General features: G+C 33.5%; 1 protein-coding gene across 1 annotated transcript; it reads left to right on the top strand.

The window, feature by feature from the left end:
* The first annotated feature begins 12,618 nt into the window (after nucleotides 1-12,618).
* LOC139859478 (protein FAR1-RELATED SEQUENCE 11-like) lies at nucleotides 12,619-14,942 on the top strand. The gene is made up of 3 exons (XM_071848265.1): nucleotides 12,619-13,515; nucleotides 13,652-14,092; nucleotides 14,217-14,942. Exons 1-3 carry the CDS (start codon nucleotides 12,619-12,621, stop codon nucleotides 14,940-14,942), a joined length of 2,064 nt encoding a protein of 687 aa, XP_071704366.1.
* The last annotated feature ends 7,044 nt before the right edge of the window (nucleotides 14,943-21,986 follow it).

Here is a 21,986-nt window from a genome sequence, read left to right as displayed (position 1 = left end):
GTTATCATTCTAATACAAGGTAATAATCATATTCAAACTTTGGTTCAATTTCTATAACTATAACAATCTTATTTCAAGTGATGATCTTACTTGAACTTGTTTTCGTGTCATGATTTTGCTTCAAGAACTTTGAGCCATCCAAGGATCCATTGAAGCTAGATCCATTTTTCTCTTTTCCAGTAGGTTCATCCAAGGAACTTAAGGTAGTAATGATGTTCATAACATCATTCGATTCATACATATAAAGCTATCTTATTCGAAGGTTTAAACTTGTAATCACTAGAACATAGTTTAGTTAATTCTAAACTTGTTCGCAAACAAAAGTTAATCCTTCTAACTTGACTTTTAAAATCAACTAAACACATGTTCTATATCTATATGATATGCTAACTTAATGATTTAAAACCTGGAAACACGAAAAACACCGTAAAACCGGATTTACGCCGTCGTAGTAACACCGCGGGCTGTTTTGGGTTAGTTAATTAAAAACTATGATAAACTTTGATTTAAAAGTTGTTATTCAGAGAAAAATGATTTTTATTATGAACATGAAACTATATCCAAAAATTATGGTTAAACTCAAAGTGGAAGTATGTTTTCTAAAATGGTCATCTAGACGTCGTTCTTTCGACTGAAATGACTACCTTTACAAAAACGACTTGTAACTTATTTTTCCGACTATAAACCTATACTTTTTCTGTTTAGATTCATAAAATAGAGTTCAATATGAAACCATAGCAATTTGATTCACTCAAAACGGATTTAAAATGAAGAAGTTATGGGTAAAACAAGATTGGATAATTTTTCTCATTTTAGCTACGTGAAAATTGGTAACAAATTTATTCCAACCATAACTTAATCAACTTGTATTATATATTATGTAATCTTGAGATACCATAGACACGTATACAATGTTTCGACCTATCATGTCGACACATCTATATATATTTCGGAACAACCATAGACACTCTATATGTGAATGTTGGAGTTAGCTATACAGGGTTGAGGTTGATTCCAAAATATATATAGTTTGAGTTGTGATCAATACTGAGATACGTATACACTGGGTCGTGGATTGATTCAAGATAATATTTATTGATTTATTTCTGTACATCTAACTGTGGACAACTAGTTGTAGGTTACTAACGAGGACAGCTGACTTAATAAACTTAAAACATCAAAATATATTAAAAGTGTTGTAAATATATTTTGAACATACTTTGATATATATGTATATATTGTTATAGGTTCGTGAATCAACCAGTGGCCAAGTCTTACTTCCCGACGAAGTAAAAATCTGTGAAAGTGAGTTATAGTCCCACTTTTAAAATCTAATATTTTTGGGATGAGAATACATGCAGGTTTTATAAATGATTTACAAAATAGACACAAGTACGTGAAACTACATTCTATGGTTGAATTATCGAAATCGAATATGCCCCTTTTTATTAAGTCTGGTAATCTAAGAATTAGGGAACAGACACCCTAATTGACGCGAATCCTAAAGATAGATCTATTGGGCCTAACAAACCCCATCCAAAGTACCGGATGCTTTAGTACTTCGAAATTTATATCATATCCGAAGGGTGTCCCGGAATGATGGGGATATTCTTATATATGCATCTTGTTATTGTCGGTTACCAGGTGTTCACCATATGAATGATTTTTATCTCTATGTATGGGATGTGTATTGAAATATGAAATCTTGTGGTCTATTGTTACGATTTGATATATATAGGTTAAACCTATAACTCACCAACATTTTTGTTGACGTTTTAAGCATGTTTATTCTCAGGTGATTATTAAGAGCTTCCGCTGTCGCATACTTAAATAAGGACAAGATTTGGAGTCCATGCTTGTATGATATTGTGTAAAAACTGCATTCAAGAAACTTATTTTGTTGTAACATATTTGTATTGTAAACCATTATGTAATGGTCGTGTGTAAACAGGATATTTTAGATTATCATTATTTGATAATCTACGTAAAGCTTTTTAAACCTTTATTGATGAAATAAAGGTTATGGTTTGTTTAAAAATGAATGCAGTCTTTGAAAAACGTCTCATATAGAGGTCAAAACCTCGCAACGAAATCAATTAATATGGAACGTTTTTAATCAATAAGAACGGGACATTTCAGTTGGTATCAGAGCGTTGGTCTTAGAGAACCAGAAAATTTGCATTAGTGTGTCTTATCGAGTTTGTTAGGATGCATTAGTGAGTCTGGACTTCGACCGTGTTTTCTTTAAAAATGATTGCTTAACATTTTTGTTGGAAACTATATATTTTTAACATATGAATATTATGTGATATATTAATCTCTTAACGTGTTTGATATTATGTGATAGATGTCTACCTCTAGAACAAGTCCCATTGACTCACCTAATAATAATGAAGAGTCAAATGTAAATTGGAATAATTTGTGGACTGATTCACAAGTTCCCGAAGAGGAACCGGAAGAAGAGTCGGAACCGGAAGAACAATCGGAACCGGAAGAAGAATCGGAACCAGATGAAGAAATAGAACCGGTGGGGGAAATAATAAAACGGTTAAGTAAAAGAAAATCCTCAACCAACCGACCAAAGTTAATTATGGTCAATGGTGTTTCCGCCAAGGAAGCAAAATATTGGGAGGATTACCAATTCTCCGATGAATCGGATTCCGACGAGAATTCCGATGATGTTATAGAAATTACCCCAACTGAATTTAAAAAGGCAAAAAAAATAATAAGGGAAAGGGCATAAAAATAGAGAAATCTAATTCCAACCCCGATGAACTTTATATGTATCGTCAACCTCCGAAGTCCTTAAGTTGTAACAATGACCCGGGAACCTCTAAACCACCAGGTTTTTCTAAACCAATGTGGACAACGACGGCTCGTATTAGGGGAACATCATATATCCCTAGAAACTTGGCAAAACGAACCAAAACCGAAGAAGAAGAAACGAGCGAGTCGGAATAAGATAGTTGTATTCGTGTGGTGTAATATATGTAATATAGTGTTCTTATGCTTTATGATATATGTAAAAATTGCTTGTATTAATAAGTATTTTTTTATGAATCTAACTCTTGTCTATTTTACAGTTTAAAAACACAAAATGGATAGACGACCCAATATTTTAAGAGACCTACCCGGAGACATGATTGATGAAATCTTGTCTAGAGTCGGCCAGAATTCTTCGGCACAACTATTTAAGGCGAGATCAGTTTGTAAGACATTCGAAGAACGTTCCAAGAATGTCTTGGTTTATAAGAGACTTTCGTTTGAAAGATGGGGGATATCACATTGGGAAACCCATAAGTTACGATGTGTTTACTTTGACGCATATATTGCGGGGAACCCAAATGCTATTTTACGCAACGGGTTAAGAAATTATTTTGACTCAATATATCCGAATATTGGACTTCGTGATTTAGAAAAAGCGGCTAACATGCAACATAAAGAAGCATGTTATGCTTACGGATTAGTAATGTTCGCTTCTCACCAAAGTGAGAACAAGAACATCGGGCTACAACTATTAAACAAAACGTTTCCACAAGTGACGGAGTCGGTAATTGGGGTAAGAAATGAGGTTTTTAGATTATTACGGGACTGTTGGACATTACGTAACCCTCGTCCCTTTGATGACGTTACAACACGCTGTCTTATCAACGGCCATAACGGTTATGTTGCACAAGACCAAGGATGGGAAGTAGTCCTAATAAAACCAGAATGCATGACTTGTTTCTGGACGTATGAATTACGTGTATTTATTGCCTTTGCTGAACGACTTGTGTACTAGCTAGAATTGTCTTCACAACTATCTTGTATCAAAGTTATTGTGTGCTATATTTCATGCTTTATGTAAAATAAACGGTATTGTAAGTTTGTAAAATATTGTATAAAAGTTTGAACGCGAAATATTATTATAATCAGTTTTTCATATAGAATTGTAGTAGTTGAATTGTATATTAGCTACTAAGTATGAACTTAACGGGTAGGTACTACCCGAATTTAAACTTATAAAACGCTAATATGAAGAAAAAGCTTTTATAAATGAGTTCATATTATGCTACGAAATACTATTAACTACTCTTAATATTCTGTATGATTAACTTGTTCCATTTAACTATTTTGAAGGAAATGGCACCGACTACTCGACACACCGTGAATATGAATGAAGAGGAATTCCGTACTTTTCTAGCTTCAAACATAGCCGCAGTACAGGCTGCGCTACATACCAACAATAACCTTGGATCTAGCAGTACAGGAAATCGTGTAGGATGCACCTACAAAGAATTCACTGCCTGCAAACCTTTGGAATTTGATGGAACCGAAGGACCGATCGGATTGAAACGGTTGACCGAGAAGGTTGAATCGGTGTTTGCCATAAGTAAGTGTACTGAAGAGGACAAAGTGAAGTACGCTACGCATACCTTCACAGGTTCTGCGTTAACATGGTGGAATACCTATCTAGAGCAAGTGGGACAAGATGATGCGTACGCACTACCGTGGTCAGCATTCAAGCACTTGATGAACGAGAAGTACCGTCCCAGAACCGAGGTCAATAAGCTCAAGACAGAACTTAGAGGGTTACGAACCCAAGGATTTGATATTACCACGTACGAAAGACGATTCACAGAATTGTGCCTATTGTGTCCGGGAGCATTCGAAGATGAGGAAGAGAAGATCGACGCGTTTGTGAAAGGATTACCGGAAAGAATCCAAGAAGATATAAGTTCACACGAGCCCGCCTCCATACAACAGGCATGTAGAATGGCTCACAAACTAGTGAACCAGATTGAAGAAAGAATTAAAGAACAGACTGCTGAAGAGGCCAATGTGAAGCAAGTCAAAAGAAAGTGGGAGGAAAACGGTGATAAGAATCACCAATACAACAACAACAGCAATTACAACAATAATCGCAACAATTATCCCAACAATCGCAACATCAATCGCAACTACAACAAACGGCCCAACAACAACAACAACAACAGCAACTACAACAATCATCTTAACAACAATAATAACCGCAACAACAACAACAATCAGAAACCGCTATGCCAAAGGTGTGAAAAGTATCACTCGGGGTTCTGCACCAAATTTTGCAACAAGTGTAAAAGAAATGGTCATAGCGCGGCGAAGTGTGATGTCTACGGACCAGGAGTTAATAGAACGAAAGGAACAAATGGTGTCGGAACGAGTAATGGCGGAGCAAGTAGTGTCGGAGCAAGTTATGCCAATGTAGTTTGTTATAAATGTGGAAAACCAGGCCACATTATTAGAAATTGCCCGAACCAGGAGAACACGAATGGACAAGGCCGTGGAAGAGTTTTCAATATTAATGCGGTAGAGGCACAGGAAGACCCGGAGCTTGTTACGGGTACGTTTCTTATTGACAATAAATCTGCTTACGTTTTATTTGATTCGGGTGCGGATAGAAGCTATATGAGTAGAGATTTTTGTGCTAAATTAAGTTGTCCATTGACGCCTTTGGATAGTAAATTTTTACTCGAATTAGCAAATGGTAAATTAATTTCAGCAGATAATATATGTCGGAATCGAGAAATTAAACTGGTTAGCGAAACATTTAAGATTGATTTGATACCAGTAGAGTTAGGGAGTTTTGATGTGATAATCGGTATGGACTGGTTGAAAGAAGTGAAAGCGGAGATCGTTTGTTACAAAAATGCAATTCGCATTATACGAGAAAAAGGAAAACCCTTAATGGTGTACGGAGAAAAGGGCAACACGAAGCTACATCTTATTAGTAATTTGAAGGCACAAAAACTAATAAGAAAAGGTTGCTATGCTGTTCTAGCACACGTCGAGAAAGTACAAACTGAAGAAAAGAGCATCAATGATGTTCCCATTGCAAAAGAATTTCCCGATGTATTTCCGAAAGAATTACCGGGATTACCCCCACATCGATCCGTTGAATTTCAAATAGATCTTGTACCAGGAGCTGCACCAATAGCTCGTGCTCCTTACAGACTCGCACCCAGCGAGATGAAAGAACTGCAAAGCCAATTACAAGAACTTTTAGAGCGTGGTTTCATTCGACCAAGCACATCACCGTGGGGAGCTCCTGTTTTGTTTGTCAAGAAGAAAGATGGTACATTCAGGTTGTGTATCGACTACCGAGAGTTGAACAAACTTACCATCAAGAACCGCTACCCACTACCGAGAATCGACGACTTATTTGATCAACTACAAGGCTCGTCTGTTTATTCAAAGATTGACTTACGTTCCGGGTATCATCAAATGCGGGTGAAAGAAGATGATATTCCAAAGACTGCTTTCAGAACACGTTACGGTCATTACGAGTTTATGGTCATGCCGTTTGGTTTAACTAATGCACCAGCTGTGTTCATGGACCTTATGAACCGAGTGTGTGGACCATACCTTGACAAGTTTGTCATTGTTTTCATTGATGACATACTTATTTACTCAAAGAATGACCAAGAACACGGTGAACATTTGAGAAAAGTGTTAGAAGTATTGAGGAAGGAAGAATTGTACGCTAAGTTTTCAAAGTGTGCATTTTGGTTGGAAGAAGTTCAATTCCTCGGTCACATAGTGAACAAAGAAGGTATTAAGGTGGATCCGGCAAAGATAGAAACTGTTGAAAAGTGGGAAACCCCGAAAACTCCGAAACACATACGCCAGTTTTTAGGACTAGCTGGTTACTACAGAAGGTTCATCCAAGACTTTTCCAGAATAGCAAAACCCTTGACTGCATTAACGCATAAAGGGAAGAAATTTGAATGGAAGGATGAACAAGAGAAAGCGTTTCAGTTATTGAAGAAAAAGCTAACTACGGCACCTATATTGTCATTGCCTGAAGGGAATGATGATTTTGTGATTTATTGTGACGCATCAAAGCAAGGTCTCGGTTGTGTATTAATGCAACGAACGAAGGTGATTGCTTATGCATCTAGACAATTGAAGATTCACGAGCAAAATTATACGACGCATGATTTAGAATTAGGCGCGGTTGTTTTTGCATTAAAGAGTTGGAGGCACTACTTATATGGGGTCAAAAGTATTATATATACCGACCACAAAAGTCTTCAACACATATTTAATCAGAAACAACTGAATATGAGGCAGCGTAGGTGGATTGAATTATTGAATGATTACGATTTTGAGATTCGTTACCACCCGGGGAAGGCAAATGTGGTAGCCGATGCCTTGAGCAGGAAGGATAGAGAACCCATTCGAGTAAAATCTATGAATATAATGATTCATAATAACATTACTACTCAAATAAAGGAGGCGCAACAAGGAGTTTTAAAAGAGGGAAATTTAAAGGATGAAATACCCAAAGGATCGGAGAAACATCTTAATATTCGGGAAGACGGAACCCGGTATAGGGCTGAAAGGATTTGGGTACCAAAATTTGGAGATATGAGAGAAATGGTACTTAGAGAAGCTCATAAAACCAGATACTCAATACATCCTGGAACGGGGAAGATGTACAAGGATCTCAAGAAACATTTTTGGTGGCCGGGTATGAAAGCCGATGTTGCTAAATACGTAGGAGAATGTTTGACGTGTTCTAAGGTCAAAGCTGAGCATCAGAAACCATCAGGTCTACTTCAACAACCCGAAATCCCGGAATGGAAATGGGAAAACATTACCATGGATTTCATCACTAAATTGCCAAGGACTGCAAGTGGTTTTGATACTATTTGGGTAATAGTTGATCGTCTCACCAAATCAGCACACTTCCTACCAATAAGAGAAGATGACAAGATGGAGAAGTTAGCACGACTGTATTTGAAGGAAGTCGTCTCCAGACATGGAATACCAATCTCTATTATCTCTGATAGGGATGGCAGATTTATTTCAAGATTCTGGCAGACATTACAGCAAGCATTAGGAACTCGTCTAGACATGAGTACTGCCTATCATCCACAAACTGATGGGCAGAGCGAAAGGACGATACAAACGCTTGAAGACATGCTATGAGCATGTGTTATTGATTTCGGAAACAGTTGGGATCGACATCTACCGTTAGCAGAATTTTCCTACAACAACAGCTACCATTCAAGCATTGAGATGGCGCCGTTTGAAGCACTTTATGGTAGAAAGTGCAGGTCTCCAATTTGTTGGAGTGAAGTGGGGGATAGACAGATTACGGGTCCGGAGATTATACAAGAAACTACCGAGAAGATCATCCAAATTCAACAACGGTTGAAAACCGCCCAAAGTCGACAAAAGAGCTACGCTGACATTAAAAGAAAAGATATAGAATTTGAAATTGGAGAGATGGTCATGCTTAAAGTTGCACCTTGGAAAGGCGTTGTTCGATTTGGTAAACGAGGGAAATTAAATCCAAGGTATATTGGACCATTCAAGATTATTGATCGTGTCGGACCAGTAGCTTACCGACTTGAGTTACCTCAACAACTCGCGGCTGTACATAACACTTTCCACGTCTCGAATTTAAAGAAATGTTTTGCTAAAGAAGATCTCACTATTCCGTTAGATGAAATCCAAATCAACGAAAAACTTCAATTCATCGAAGAACCCGTCGAAATAATGGATCGTGAGGTTAAAAGACTTAAGCAAAACAAGATACCAATTGTTAAGGTTCGATGGAATGCTCGTAGAGGACCCGAGTTCACCTGGGAGCATGAAGATCAGATGAAGAAGAAATACCCGCATCTATTTCCAGAAGATTCGTCAACACCTTCAACAGCTTAAAATTTCGGGACGAAATTTATTTAACGGGTAGGTACTGTAGTGACCCGAACTTTTCCATGTTTATATATATTAATTGAGATTGATGTTTACATGATTAAATGTTTCCAACATGTTAAGCAATCAAACTTGTTAAGACTTGATTAATTGAAATAGGTTTCATATAGACAATTGACCACCCAAGTTGACCGGTGATTCACGAACGTTAAAACTTGTAAAAAAACTATATGATGACATATATATGGTTATATATATAGTTAACATGATATTATGATAAGTAAACATATCATTAATTATATTAACAATGAACTACATATGTAAAAACAAGACTACTAACTTAATGATTTTGAAACGAGACATATATGTAACGTTTATCGTTGTAACGACATTTAATGTATATATATCATATTAAGAGATATTCGTACATCATAATATCATGATAATATAATAATTTAAAATCTCTTTTGTTATTATAAACATTGGGTTAACAACATTTAACAAGATCGTTAACCTAAAGGTTTTAAAACAACACTTACATGTAACGACTAACGATGACTTAACGACTCAGTTAAAATGTATATACATGTAGTGTTTTAATATGTATTTATACACTTTTGAAAGACTTCAATACACTTATCAAAATACTTCTACTTAACAAAAATGCTTACAATTACATTCTCGTTCGGTTTCATCAACAATTCTACTCGTATGCACCCGTATTCGTACTCGTACAATACACAGCTTTTAGATGTATGTACTATTGGTATATACACTCCAATGATCAGCTCTTAGCAGCCCATGTGAGTCACCTAACACATGTGGGAACCATCATTTGGCAACTAGCATGAAATATCTCATAAGATTACAAAAATATGAGTAATCATTCATGACTTATTTACATGAAAACAAAATTACATATCCTTTATATCTAATCCATACACCAACGACCAAAAACACCTAAAAACACTTTCATTCTTCAATTTTCTTCATCTAATTGAACTCTCTCAAGTTCTATCTTCAAGTTCTAAGTGTTCTTCATAAATTCCAAAAGTTCTAGTTTCATAAAATCAAGAATACTTTCAAGTTTGCTAGCTCACTTCCAATCTTGTAAGGTGATCATCCAACCTCAAGAAATCTTTGTTTCTTACAGTAGGTTATCATTCTAATACAAGGTAATAATCATATTCAAACTTTGGTTCAATTTCTATAACTATAACAATCTTATTTCAAGTGATGATCTTACTTGAACTTGTTTTCGTGTCATGATTTTGCTTCAAGAACTTTGAGCCATCCAAGGATCCATTGAAGCTAGATCCATTTTTCTCTTTTCCAGTAGGTTCATCCAAGGAACTTAAGGTAGTAATGATGTTCATAACATCATTCGATTCATACATATAAAGCTATCTTATTCGAAGGTTTAAACTTGTAATCACTAGAACATAGTTTAGTTAATTCTAAACTTGTTCGCAAACAAAAGTTAATCCTTCTAACTTGACTTTTAAAATCAACTAAACACATGTTCTATATCTATATGATATGCTAACTTAATGATTTAAAACCTGGAAACACGAAAAACACCGTAAAACCGGATTTACGCCGTCGTAGTAACACCGCGGGCTGTTTTGGGTTAGTTAATTAAAAACTATGATAAACTTTGATTTAAAAGTTGTTATTCAGAGAAAATGATTTTTATTATGAACATGAAACTATATCCAAAAATTATGGTTAAACTCAAAGTGGAAGTATGTTTTCTAAAATGGTCATCTAGACGTCGTTCTTTCGACTGAAATGACTACCTTTACAAAAACGACTTGTAACTTATTTTTCCGACTATAAACCTATACTTTTTCTGTTTAGATTCATAAAATAGAGTTCAATATGAAACCATAGCAATTTGATTCACTCAAAACGGATTTAAAATGAAGAAGTTATGGGTAAAACAAGATTGGATAATTTTTCTCATTTTAGCTACGTGAAAATTGGTAACAAATTTATTCCAACCATAACTTAATCAACTTGTATTATATATTATGTAATCTTGAGATACCATAGACACGTATACAATGTTTCGACCTATCATGTCGACACACCTATATATATTTCGGAACAACCATAGACACTCTATATGTGAATGTTGGAGTTAGCTATACAGGGTTGAGGTTGATTCCAAAATATATATAGTTTGAGTTGTGATCAATACTGAGATACGTATACACTGGGTCGTGGATTGATTCAAGATAATATTTATTGATTTATTTCTGTACATCTAACTGTGGACAACTAGTTGTAGGTTACTAACGAGGACAGCTGACTTAATAAACTTAAAACATCAAAATATATTAAAAGTGTTGTAAATATATTTTGAACATACTTTGATATATATGTATATATTGTTATAGGTTCGTGAATCAACCAGTGGCCAAGTCTTACTTCCCGACGAAGTAAAAATCTGTGAAAGTGAGTTATAGTCCCACTTTTAAAATCTAATATTTTTGGGATGAGAATACATGCAGGTTTTATAAATGATTTACAAAATAGACACAAGTACGTGAAACTACATTCTATGGTTGAATTATCGAAATCGAATATGCCCCTTTTTATTAAGTCTGGTAATCTAAGAATTAGGGAACAGACACCCTAATTGACGCGAATCCTAAAGATAGATCTATTGGGCCTAACAAACCCCATCCAAAGTACCGGATGCTTTAGTACTTCGAAATTTATATCATATCCGAAGGGTGTCCCGGAATGATGGGGATATTCTTATATATGCATCTTGTTATTGTCGGTTACCAGGTGTTCACCATATGAATGATTTTTATCTCTATGTATGGGATGTGTATTGAAATATGAAATCTTGTGGTCTATTGTTACGATTTGATATATATAGGTTAAACCTATAACTCACCAACATTTTTGTTGACGTTTTAAGCATGTTTATTCTCAGGTGATTATTAAGAGCTTCCGCTGTCGCATACTTAAATAAGGACAAGATTTGGAGTCCATGCTTGTATGATATTGTGTAAAAACTGCATTCAAGAAACTTATTTTGTTGTAACATATTTGTATTGTAAACCATTATGTAATGGTCGTGTGTAAACAGGATATTTTAGATTATCATTATTTGATAATCTACGTAAAGCTTTTTAAACCTTTATTGATGAAATAAAGGTTATGGTTTGTTTAAAAATGAATGCAGTCTTTGAAAAACGTCTCATATAGAGGTCAAAACCTCGCAACGAAATCAATTAATATGGAACGTTTTTAATCAATAAGAACGGGACATTTCATTTTATTTATTAATTGTGATCATTAAGAACCAAGAATCTCTACCATTTATAACGGAATATTAATAACCATTCTATATGTATAATAGTTTAAATATTTTTCACTTCCTATTTTTAATTTAAGAATATAAAATTACTCAATGAATTGAAGAACATGATCAAATTTCGATACGACTGGAAGATTTACGGGGTATCATATCGAAATTTTTATTATTATATTATTCACAATATTAATAGAAAATCATCATTAATAAATGAAAATATCAAACACAATTTTAGACTTAATTATATTAGTGATGTAGTCGCATATAAATCTTCAACTTCATCAGAGTAAGAGTGAGTAGCTAACTTAATTTTTACACTACACAAGGATTGAATCAGTCATTCGGAATATAGATTCATCTCCTCCACATAGGTAACACTTTTATTTTTGCATTACATCTTCAATCTTTATTTGTCATAATAGTACCATTTTTTTGTACGTCGTTATTTAGTATAAAGTTAGATGCTTGTATTCTAATACCATGATTATTTTGCCATGAATTTTTATCACTGCCTTTCTAATTTGTTTATGTAATTTGTTATTAATTAGTTAATTGTTATTCATTTATTTCTATTTACGATGTTGTAGAAAATTTTTATCATGATTAATTTGGATTTGAACCAAATTCCAAATGAAGAACACGATGAAACTTTAGAGAATGAACCTTTTGTTGGTCAAGCATTCTCAAACTTTGAAGAAGCACATTTATTTTATAAAAATTATGCCATGCAACATGGTTTTGCAATTCGCAAGGATCGGTCCGAGAAAAAAAAAGATAAGTTTGTAAGACGTGACATTTATTGTCATCGTGGAGGGAAAAGGTCACCAAAAGCATTTGATCCTTCAAAAGATCAAAGAAATAGGGGGTCGATGAGATGTGGGTGCAATGCTCATGTGCGCCTTACATTGAAAAAAAGTTGTGATATATTTCCGGAAGAATGGCATGTTACAAAATTTATTAAGGATCACAATCACGAACTATTATCCAAAGAGGAGATGCGTTTTCTTCCAGTTAACCGCATCATCACTTCAGAGGATGAGGATCAAATACTCTTATATAAAGAAGCCGAACTTAATGTCCGACAAATTATTCGAGTTATGGAGCTCCAAAAGCAGGTCAAACACGGAGATCTTTCATTCTTTGAAAAAGATGTCCGTAACTTATTTACTAAAGTTAAAAACAAACTTGGAGATACTGATGCTATGAGCCTTATTAATCATATGAAAAGTTTAAAAGAAGAAAATGACAACTTTCAATATGTTTACACTATTGATGAAGAAAAAAGATTAGAAAACATATTTTGGTGTCATTCTGAAAGCTTTGATTGGTATGTTAACTATGGTGACGTAGTTGCTTTTGATACTACATACAAGGTTAATGCGTATGATATGCCTTGTGCTCTTTTCGTGGGCATCAATAATCATGGAAAGACGGTTTTATTTGGAAGTGCACTTCTTCGTAACGAGACAAAACATACTTTTAGCTGGTTGATGAACGTAAGACTATATATATATATATATATATATATATATATATATATATATATATATATATATATATATATATATATATTAATACATTAAGCTAGGTGCTCTATGTTGCTAACACTTTATAGCTTGATTTGAGTTGCAGACTTTTGTGATGATAATGAAGAAACCACCAAAAGCCATAATTACCGACCAAGATCAATGGATGTCTGAAGCAATTGCTATCGAAATGCCAACTACAAAACATAGCTATTGTATATGGCATATCACCGGAAAGTTTAGTTCTTGGTTTACGGCTCTTCTTCGTACCGAGTATCAAAGTTGGTGTGCTGATTTTTACAAGGTTTATAGAATGAACTCAATTGAAGAGTTTGAGTATCATTGGTCTTCAGTCATTAGCAAGTACAATTTAGTTAATAATAAACATGTCATAGGTTTATACAAAATAAGAAAGTCTTGGGCGCCGGCATACCTACGTGACTATTTTTTTGGAGGCATGGTATCTACTAGTAGATCTGAAAGCGTAAATGGATTCATCAAAAAGTTTGTTTCATCACATACAAGCTTGAAAGATTTTGTTAGACAGGTTTGCAAATCAATACCTTTTTTTGTCTTTAGTTTATATAACATGTATATTTAAATGTGATAATAATGTATTTTCTAAAGCTTATGTTAAAGATAATTAAAATACTAATATGTTCATATTTTAGATATATCTTGCTGTTGAAGAAATAAAGAATGGAGAGTCACAAATTAAAATGTTAACTACTGTAAGAAGTGCTTCTATAAAAGTGAAATCACCCTTGGAAGAACAAGCTTCTAAAATTCTTACACCATTTGCTTTTAAGAAGTTTCAAGAAGAATTCGAAAGAGCAAGCCAATATTTGATTAATCAAGTTGACGGTGACAAGTTTATTGTGAAATACTTTAATGGAGAGAATCATAAAAGTCACAATGTACAATGGGATGGCAGTCTAGCCTTGTGCACTTGCAAGAACTTCGAGTTTTGGGGTATACTTTGTCGACATATATTTCGGGTTTTGACATACAAGGATTGCTTTAAGATTCCACCGGTATACTTGCCTTTACATTGGTGTTGCAAATCACTACACGGTAAAGATGTGTCTAACGATGTCACTCCTAACAACCAACCTATGATTGAAGAATTGATACAAAGTGGGGAAAATGTGTTGTGTCCTCCTAAATCAAAAACGAAAGGACGGCCAAAAATACGACGTTTGAAGGGTGGAAAAGAATTAGCGAGTAAATCAACTAAGAGATGCTCTATATGTAGGGAAAGTGGACACACAAAGCCTACATGTAAGATTTATAAATATGGCTTTGGATTGGATGCTGCAACTTCTAGTGAGCGACAAAATACATCTACACCTACCGAAGACATATGCTTAAATCCTATATTAACTACCAAGTATTAGATGAAAATGTTAAATTTGTGTTTATTTGAATATTTGAGTTTTAATTTTTGAAGTGTGACGAAATAAAATCAAATATTTTCTAGTTATATGATTGAAGAACTAATATTTGATTTATATGAATAATGGATAATATGATGATCACCTATGTCATACAGATGGGTTTAGACAAAATATGTTGAAATATATGGCTTACATCAACAAGTCAGTCGACAAAGTATATTTTCAAGTTGATATATATTCGGTCGTATCAAAATTTGATCATGCTCCCTTCAATTCATTAAGTAATTTTATATTCTTCAATTAAATAAGAATTAAAAAAATATTTTACGTACATATAGAATGGTTATTAATATTCCGTTATAAATGATGATTTCTTATTTTAAAGGGGTAGAGATTCTTGGTTTTTAATGATCACAATTAATAAATAAAAGAATCAAGTTATTTTTGGAAACTTTAAGTGATGCCCTTAGGGCAATGTATAGCAAATTCCTTATAATAATTATTACTTAAAATATATTTCTATATATAAATAATGTATAAAATAAATATTAAATGATTGTAATACTCGTTTGATGTTTCGATTTACATTAAGCAAGTTAAATTCAAACTTATGTAATTTTAAAATAAAAGGTGATCCGAAAATGAGTTATATAAGTTATAGGCTTATTAAAAGTATATTTAGGATCTAATTATTTAATTTTAACACTTTTTATATTTTACCCATAAATGAGAGACAGTTGATGTAATTTTTATTTATTAAATTAATGACTGAATTTTATACCATAATGACCAAAATAAATAAATATAGTTAATTTAAAAATATGGAATTTTTCTGAAGACTTTTTATTCGCCACTGAGTGAACAACGGGGCAAGATATAAAAGTCCGTTAAAACTGTCGGTAGAATAAGTTAAATGTGAGGGCTGCTAAACTGTTATCAATATGTACATTCACATGAGTTTATTATAATTATTATTATATATTATTATTATTAATTTAATATTAATGTTTGTGTTTCTCTTTTGAAAATTCTACGAAGTATATATCTTATATGACATATATGGATGCCAGATATCAAACCCATATCTTCTTCTTCTTTCTTTGGTTCTTTCTTTGTGAACCTCAAAACCACCACAACCGACAACCCATTCCCTTTAGTTTCTTCCTTCCTTCTTCTTTTCTTAAATCGACAATCACTATACCATCAATCATGAACAACCAAACCCAAAACCACCCTAATATCAATCTGATGCAACTACTTTCGAACTACCTGCTACTCCTTCCTGTTTGCAGCTCGAAACTAAACAACCAGAGAACCATCGAATGTTACTGTATGACCTTTGACTCAACCCACATCCACCACCTCATGATTTTCCTAATACCTACACTACACTATTCTGTTTATGTTTCTGTTGTAAATACCCAACTCAATCACCATCGAATACACCATCAAAACAAACACCAAAGATCATGAAACAACCATCACCACCATTTCATCAAACCACCATCGTGAGTCTGTTTTTCTGTTTTCTTGTTTGAACGCTAACAAAACTACCATCTCTCTCTCTTGTTGAAAAACCGCCATCAAACACCTCTATCAAACTACCATTGTTGCAACTTCTTCTTTGCAGCTACTGCTACTGCTCGAATGCTGCTGCTATGCAGTCTGTTTCTAACTTGCTGTCGTAAACAACCCACAACCACCCATTCATTTTCCTGTTTTCATACGAACACCACCTTTGGTTCACCACCCTCCACCACGATCAACCCTAGTCACCATTCCACCTTCTACCTTCACTCCCTCTCCCTCTTTTCGTTTTAAAACCGTAATCAAACCATAGCCAACGCCACTTTGATATTACTGTTTTCGTTACCATGAAAACCACTATCATGAACTCACTAGAAAACCATCATCATGATCGTACCATCACCTGGTTCACATACACCCCACCTGCATATAAATTATTCCTGTTTTCTTGATTAGAACCCAACCACCACTTTCATGAACCCAAGAACACCACCGGAGTATTACTCCTGCTGCATACCTTTTCTTTCTGTTTCTATTTTATAATCATCATCATCATTGTATATTGCTACGTGTTACTGCTGCTGTAACTATACATTTCCATATCTGTAAACGATGATGATGTGATGATGATGATGATGATGATGATGAAATCATTCGAAGGTGATCGATGGTGATGAAATGGTTCGATTATGATTAAGATGAGGATGATGTTTATGATAATAAGTAAGATAATGAGGATGATCTGATGATGAGTGATGATAAAAAAAAAGAAACGATTATAAAAATAAACGAATGATTGATATTAAGTGGTAGGGTTTCTATGTCCAAATTAACGATTACAGGAAACAAAGAAACCATATGATCTTGTTTATATTTGGGCTACGGTTTGGTTTGAAGGGGTTGCATCGTGGGCCTGTTGGGCCGCAGGCTACTAGAGTTTATTTTGGGCCATGTATCGTTTGCAATTGGGCCAGACATGTTGTAAGTGGGTTTTAAGAAAACAAAAAATACGGGTTTTTATAAATTAAAGTCTAGATTAAAGCAGAAAAGTAAGCAGCGGAGCCATGGTCTAGTGTGTTGATGGGTAAAGAGAGGTCGGAGGTTTGAGCCCGGTTCAGGGCATTTTTTTTAGAAAAGCTTTATAAGGTAGTTTCTTTTCATATAAATATTATTATTATTATTATTATTATTATTATTATTATTATTATTATTATTATTATTATTATTATTATTATTATTATTATTATTGTTGTTGTTATTATTATTATTATTATTATTATTATTAATTATTGTTGTTATATGATTAATATTATTATCATTAATAAATATTAGCATAAAGTATTAAAAAGTAGTATTATTATTATCATTAATATCATTATTATTATTAAAATAAGTATATTATAATTAATATAATTATTATGATTATTAGTAAAATTATTATTATAGTTATTATCAGTACTATTATTATAATTATTAATATTAAAATTAGTATTACCATTAAAATTATCATTTTTAAAAATTAATATTTTTAACAAAAGTATTCTTTATTAATTATCATTGTTATTATTATTATAAGTATTATTATTATTATTATTATTATTATTATTATTATTATTATTATTATTAATATTATTATCATTATTTTATTATTATTATAATTATCATTTTTACAAACAAAAGATATCTATATGAAAATATATATATATTACATATATCATAAGTATACTAATATTAGATTTTTAATATATTAACTAATATAATGTTATTTATATTAATCTCACATTTATTAAAGTATATATATATATCATATAAGTATTATAACAAATAATAAGGATTAATACAATAAAATATAAGGATATTAATCTATATATATTATAAAATATATATATAAACTTAGTTGATTAATATTACAATGTGTTAATATATATACTTGATATAGGTTCGTGAATCCGAGGCCAACCCTGCATTGTTCAGTATCGTCGTATGAGTATTTTTACTACAAAATATTGGATAGTGAGTTTCATTTGCCTTTTTACCCTTTATATTTTTGGGCTGAGAATACATGCGCAATTTTTATAAATGTTTTACGAAATAGACACAAGTAATTGAAACTACATTATATGGGTGAATGATCGAAGCCGAATATGCCCCTTTTGCTTGGTAACCTAAGAATTAGTAAACCGATCTACTAATTGACGCGAATCCTAAAGATAGATCTATTGGGCCTAACGAACCCCATCTGTTGTAACGGATGCTTTAGTACTTCGATGTTGTTTTATCATGTCCGAAGAATTTCCCGGAATGATAGGGGATATTCTTATATGCATATTTTTAATGTCGGTTACCAGGTGTTCACCATATGAATGATTATTTTTGTCTCTATGCATGGGACGTATATTTATAAGAAATGGAAATGAAAATCTTGTGGTCTATTAAAATGATGGAAATGATTATTTATTTTAAACTAATGAACTCACCAACCTTTTGGTTGACACTTGAAAGCATGTTTATTCTCAGGTATGAAAGAAACCTTCCGCTGTGCATTTGCTCATATTAGAGATATTACTTGGAGTCATTAATGACATATTTCAAAAGACGTTGCATTCGAGTCGTCGAGTTCATCAAGATTATTACTAAGTCAATTATAGTTGGATATATTATGAAATGGTATTCATGCCGTCAACTGTCGATGTAATGAAAGTTTTTCTCTTAAAAACGAATGCAATGTTTGTAAAATGTATCATATAGCGGTCAAGTACCTCGCGATGTAACCAAATGTAATGTATTCATCCAGATGGATCAGGACGGGTCGTTAGAAGTTTGGGCACTATGAAGAATTCGGAGGAACTATGTTGCAAAGAAAGCAACTTAAACAAAAACAAAATAAACAAATTATCTTATATATATATATACAATAATGAAGAGGACTTGATAGCCATTGAAGCCATTCTATCTTTTTGTGCTTGAATAGCGAGGAGATTCAATCAAAGGAGATTAATTGGATTTTCATTAAACCACCCGGTCCATTCTAACACGACTTTAGGAATACTTTCCGATTGCGATTTTTCCATATAAAATAGTCACACGTCCACTCCAAAGCTTGCCAAATTTGTGAACCCACGGATGATAGTGGTCAGTTGCTTTTCCCACGAAAGGCTTCATTAACACTAAGATTTACAACCGAACCCAAATTCAACCATTTATATACTATTTCCCATATTTTCATCGAATGTCGATAAAATATCATTGAATGCTCAATTGGTTCCACATCATCGTCACATAGAGGGCATCTAACGGTATTCATGTCAATACCTCTTTTGTCGAGTTCGGTATTAATCGGGATACGTCATTTTAATATCTGTAAGTAACGGGGGGGGGGATCAATAGTTACTTATTTTTCGATTGATCACCAAATTCGATTAACTATGATCAACCAATTCAACTCAAACTTGATGTGTGTACTGTATATGTTCAAAATGATGAATAAAGTAATGTAAAGAACATAGACACAAGGATAGTGGTTTGGGTGGATGTTAACTAATCCATCTTAATCCACTCCCCGATTACACTAATCGGGATTTCTTGCTTCACTAAGCACTTTTCTCCAAACCCGGTGGAGATCCGATTTACAAGTCTTCAACTTCTTTGGTAGACAACAAACCCAATCTTTCTATCCCTTTGAAAGATCAACTCCAACCTAGGTCAACTTGTCTTCACCTTGGACAGGTATTAATCTCCAAATAAGATTAATCAACTTCCTAAGTCCCTTTAAGGAAGTAGATCATTAAGCTAGCCTATGCTACTACTAATTGAAGTAACAAGACTTATAGACTTTGCAATGATGATCCTAAGACAATACTAGGACATACATTACACTAAGTAAACTCACAAGATTAATAATTTTGATTAGTAAGTTTACAACAACCAAATTCTATATCTATAAGATCATAGAATCTTCTCTTGCTTGATCACATTTGAGTAGTAATTAGAGCCCTTGTGATCTCTGGAAATAAGCTTTTGAAATATGCAAGAGGGTCAGCTTGAAATTCTCTTCAATGCTTGCCTTTTATAGTAGGATTCAAAAAATAGCCGTTGACACACGGTTGCCAGCATGGTCAATCGTGGTTCGACCGTGCGTGCTCCAGTCCAAAATATGTATCCGTTGTATAGCCGTTTGACTCAAATTTGAACACCACATTTTGGCACCTTTACTCCATCTAGCACCTACAAAAGAAACTCAACATCCTATACAAGTACTATATGCATTAAGTGTGTGAGATTTGGTCTTATTGAGTGAAAGTGGCATAACATTCCAATAGTGGTAAACCCAACATTCTTGGAGAAGTGTCTTGATTGATATTTTGGGAAATCTCAGTTTGGTCAAGACTTAGATAGTCACATTAATGCATTTGGTTCAATTCTAAAGACTCGTCATTATGTCATTAACTTCCTGGTTTCAATTAATCACAGGTCATATTCATTTTAAGATTAGGTAGAGATTAATTAAATGATGTCTTTCTAAGATAATCATTAAGTGTGTAGAGACATCAAGGTTAAGTCATACTTGGATAAGTAATCACAACTTGTTACTTAGACAAGACCAAATAGACAATTGACCATAATTCCATTGTGAACCATTTTACACTTAATTTATTGGAGTAGGCCTGTTACTTGAATCCTAGTATTCTAACTAGTAAGCACATAGCAAGCATATTAATTAAGTTGACAAATTTATGAGCATTAAACATATTAGCAAGTAGCAAGTAATACTCACCTATAGCAAGAGATAGTTACTCTAAGATCAATCATATAGATATTTGCACAACTTATAGTTTAAGCTTTTAGCAAGCTTACTTGAATGTAACATATTGCATGATTAATTTGTAAGCACACATTAATGTCCAACACGCACAAGGGAAGAGCAATCTCTAGTTGGGATTTGGTGACCATCCTAAATGTATCTAAGTGTATTTTAGGATTACAAGTTTTTACTAGTTACACTTTAAAGCATTGTTCTTCATTTAGCCTCAATTAATCACTAAGTCATCTTTAATAGTAATTATTGTTCTAGTGACATTGGCTTAAGTGTGTTGGTACTTGATGATCATACTAAGGATGTCTAGATAAGATTTAAGATCACAAGTTGTTGTTTAACACTTATGTGTTATACCTAATCTTGGTTAATTTGTCATTAAGATGTCATTAGGCGTAATTAACTACGATTAGTGTTTTTATGACCAAAACTCAATTGAGTAAGGAGAGGACATCTATTCTAAGCAGGTTGAGAAAGGTTTCTTAAATTATAGATGTCGGGAACTAGTCAAACTTAATTTGGTCAAAAGTGGTGACAGAGAAAACTGCGGTCGCACTGCGGTTGACCGTGGTAGCGACCGTGCAACTTGTTTTCATAAAACTGCATTGCAATTCAGTTTGGGGTTCTACGGCTGGGTATGCGGTCGACCGTACCTTGGCCTTGTATTTTGCTGATCTTTAATTCCATTCTTTAAGCTATGTTTG

The sequence above is a fragment of the Rutidosis leptorrhynchoides genome, chromosome 7, assembly GCF_046630445.1.
Source record: "Rutidosis leptorrhynchoides isolate AG116_Rl617_1_P2 chromosome 7, CSIRO_AGI_Rlap_v1, whole genome shotgun sequence".
NCBI lineage: Eukaryota > Viridiplantae > Streptophyta > Magnoliopsida > Asterales > Asteraceae > Rutidosis > Rutidosis leptorrhynchoides.
This window is presented reverse-complemented; position numbering and strand designations above follow the sequence as displayed.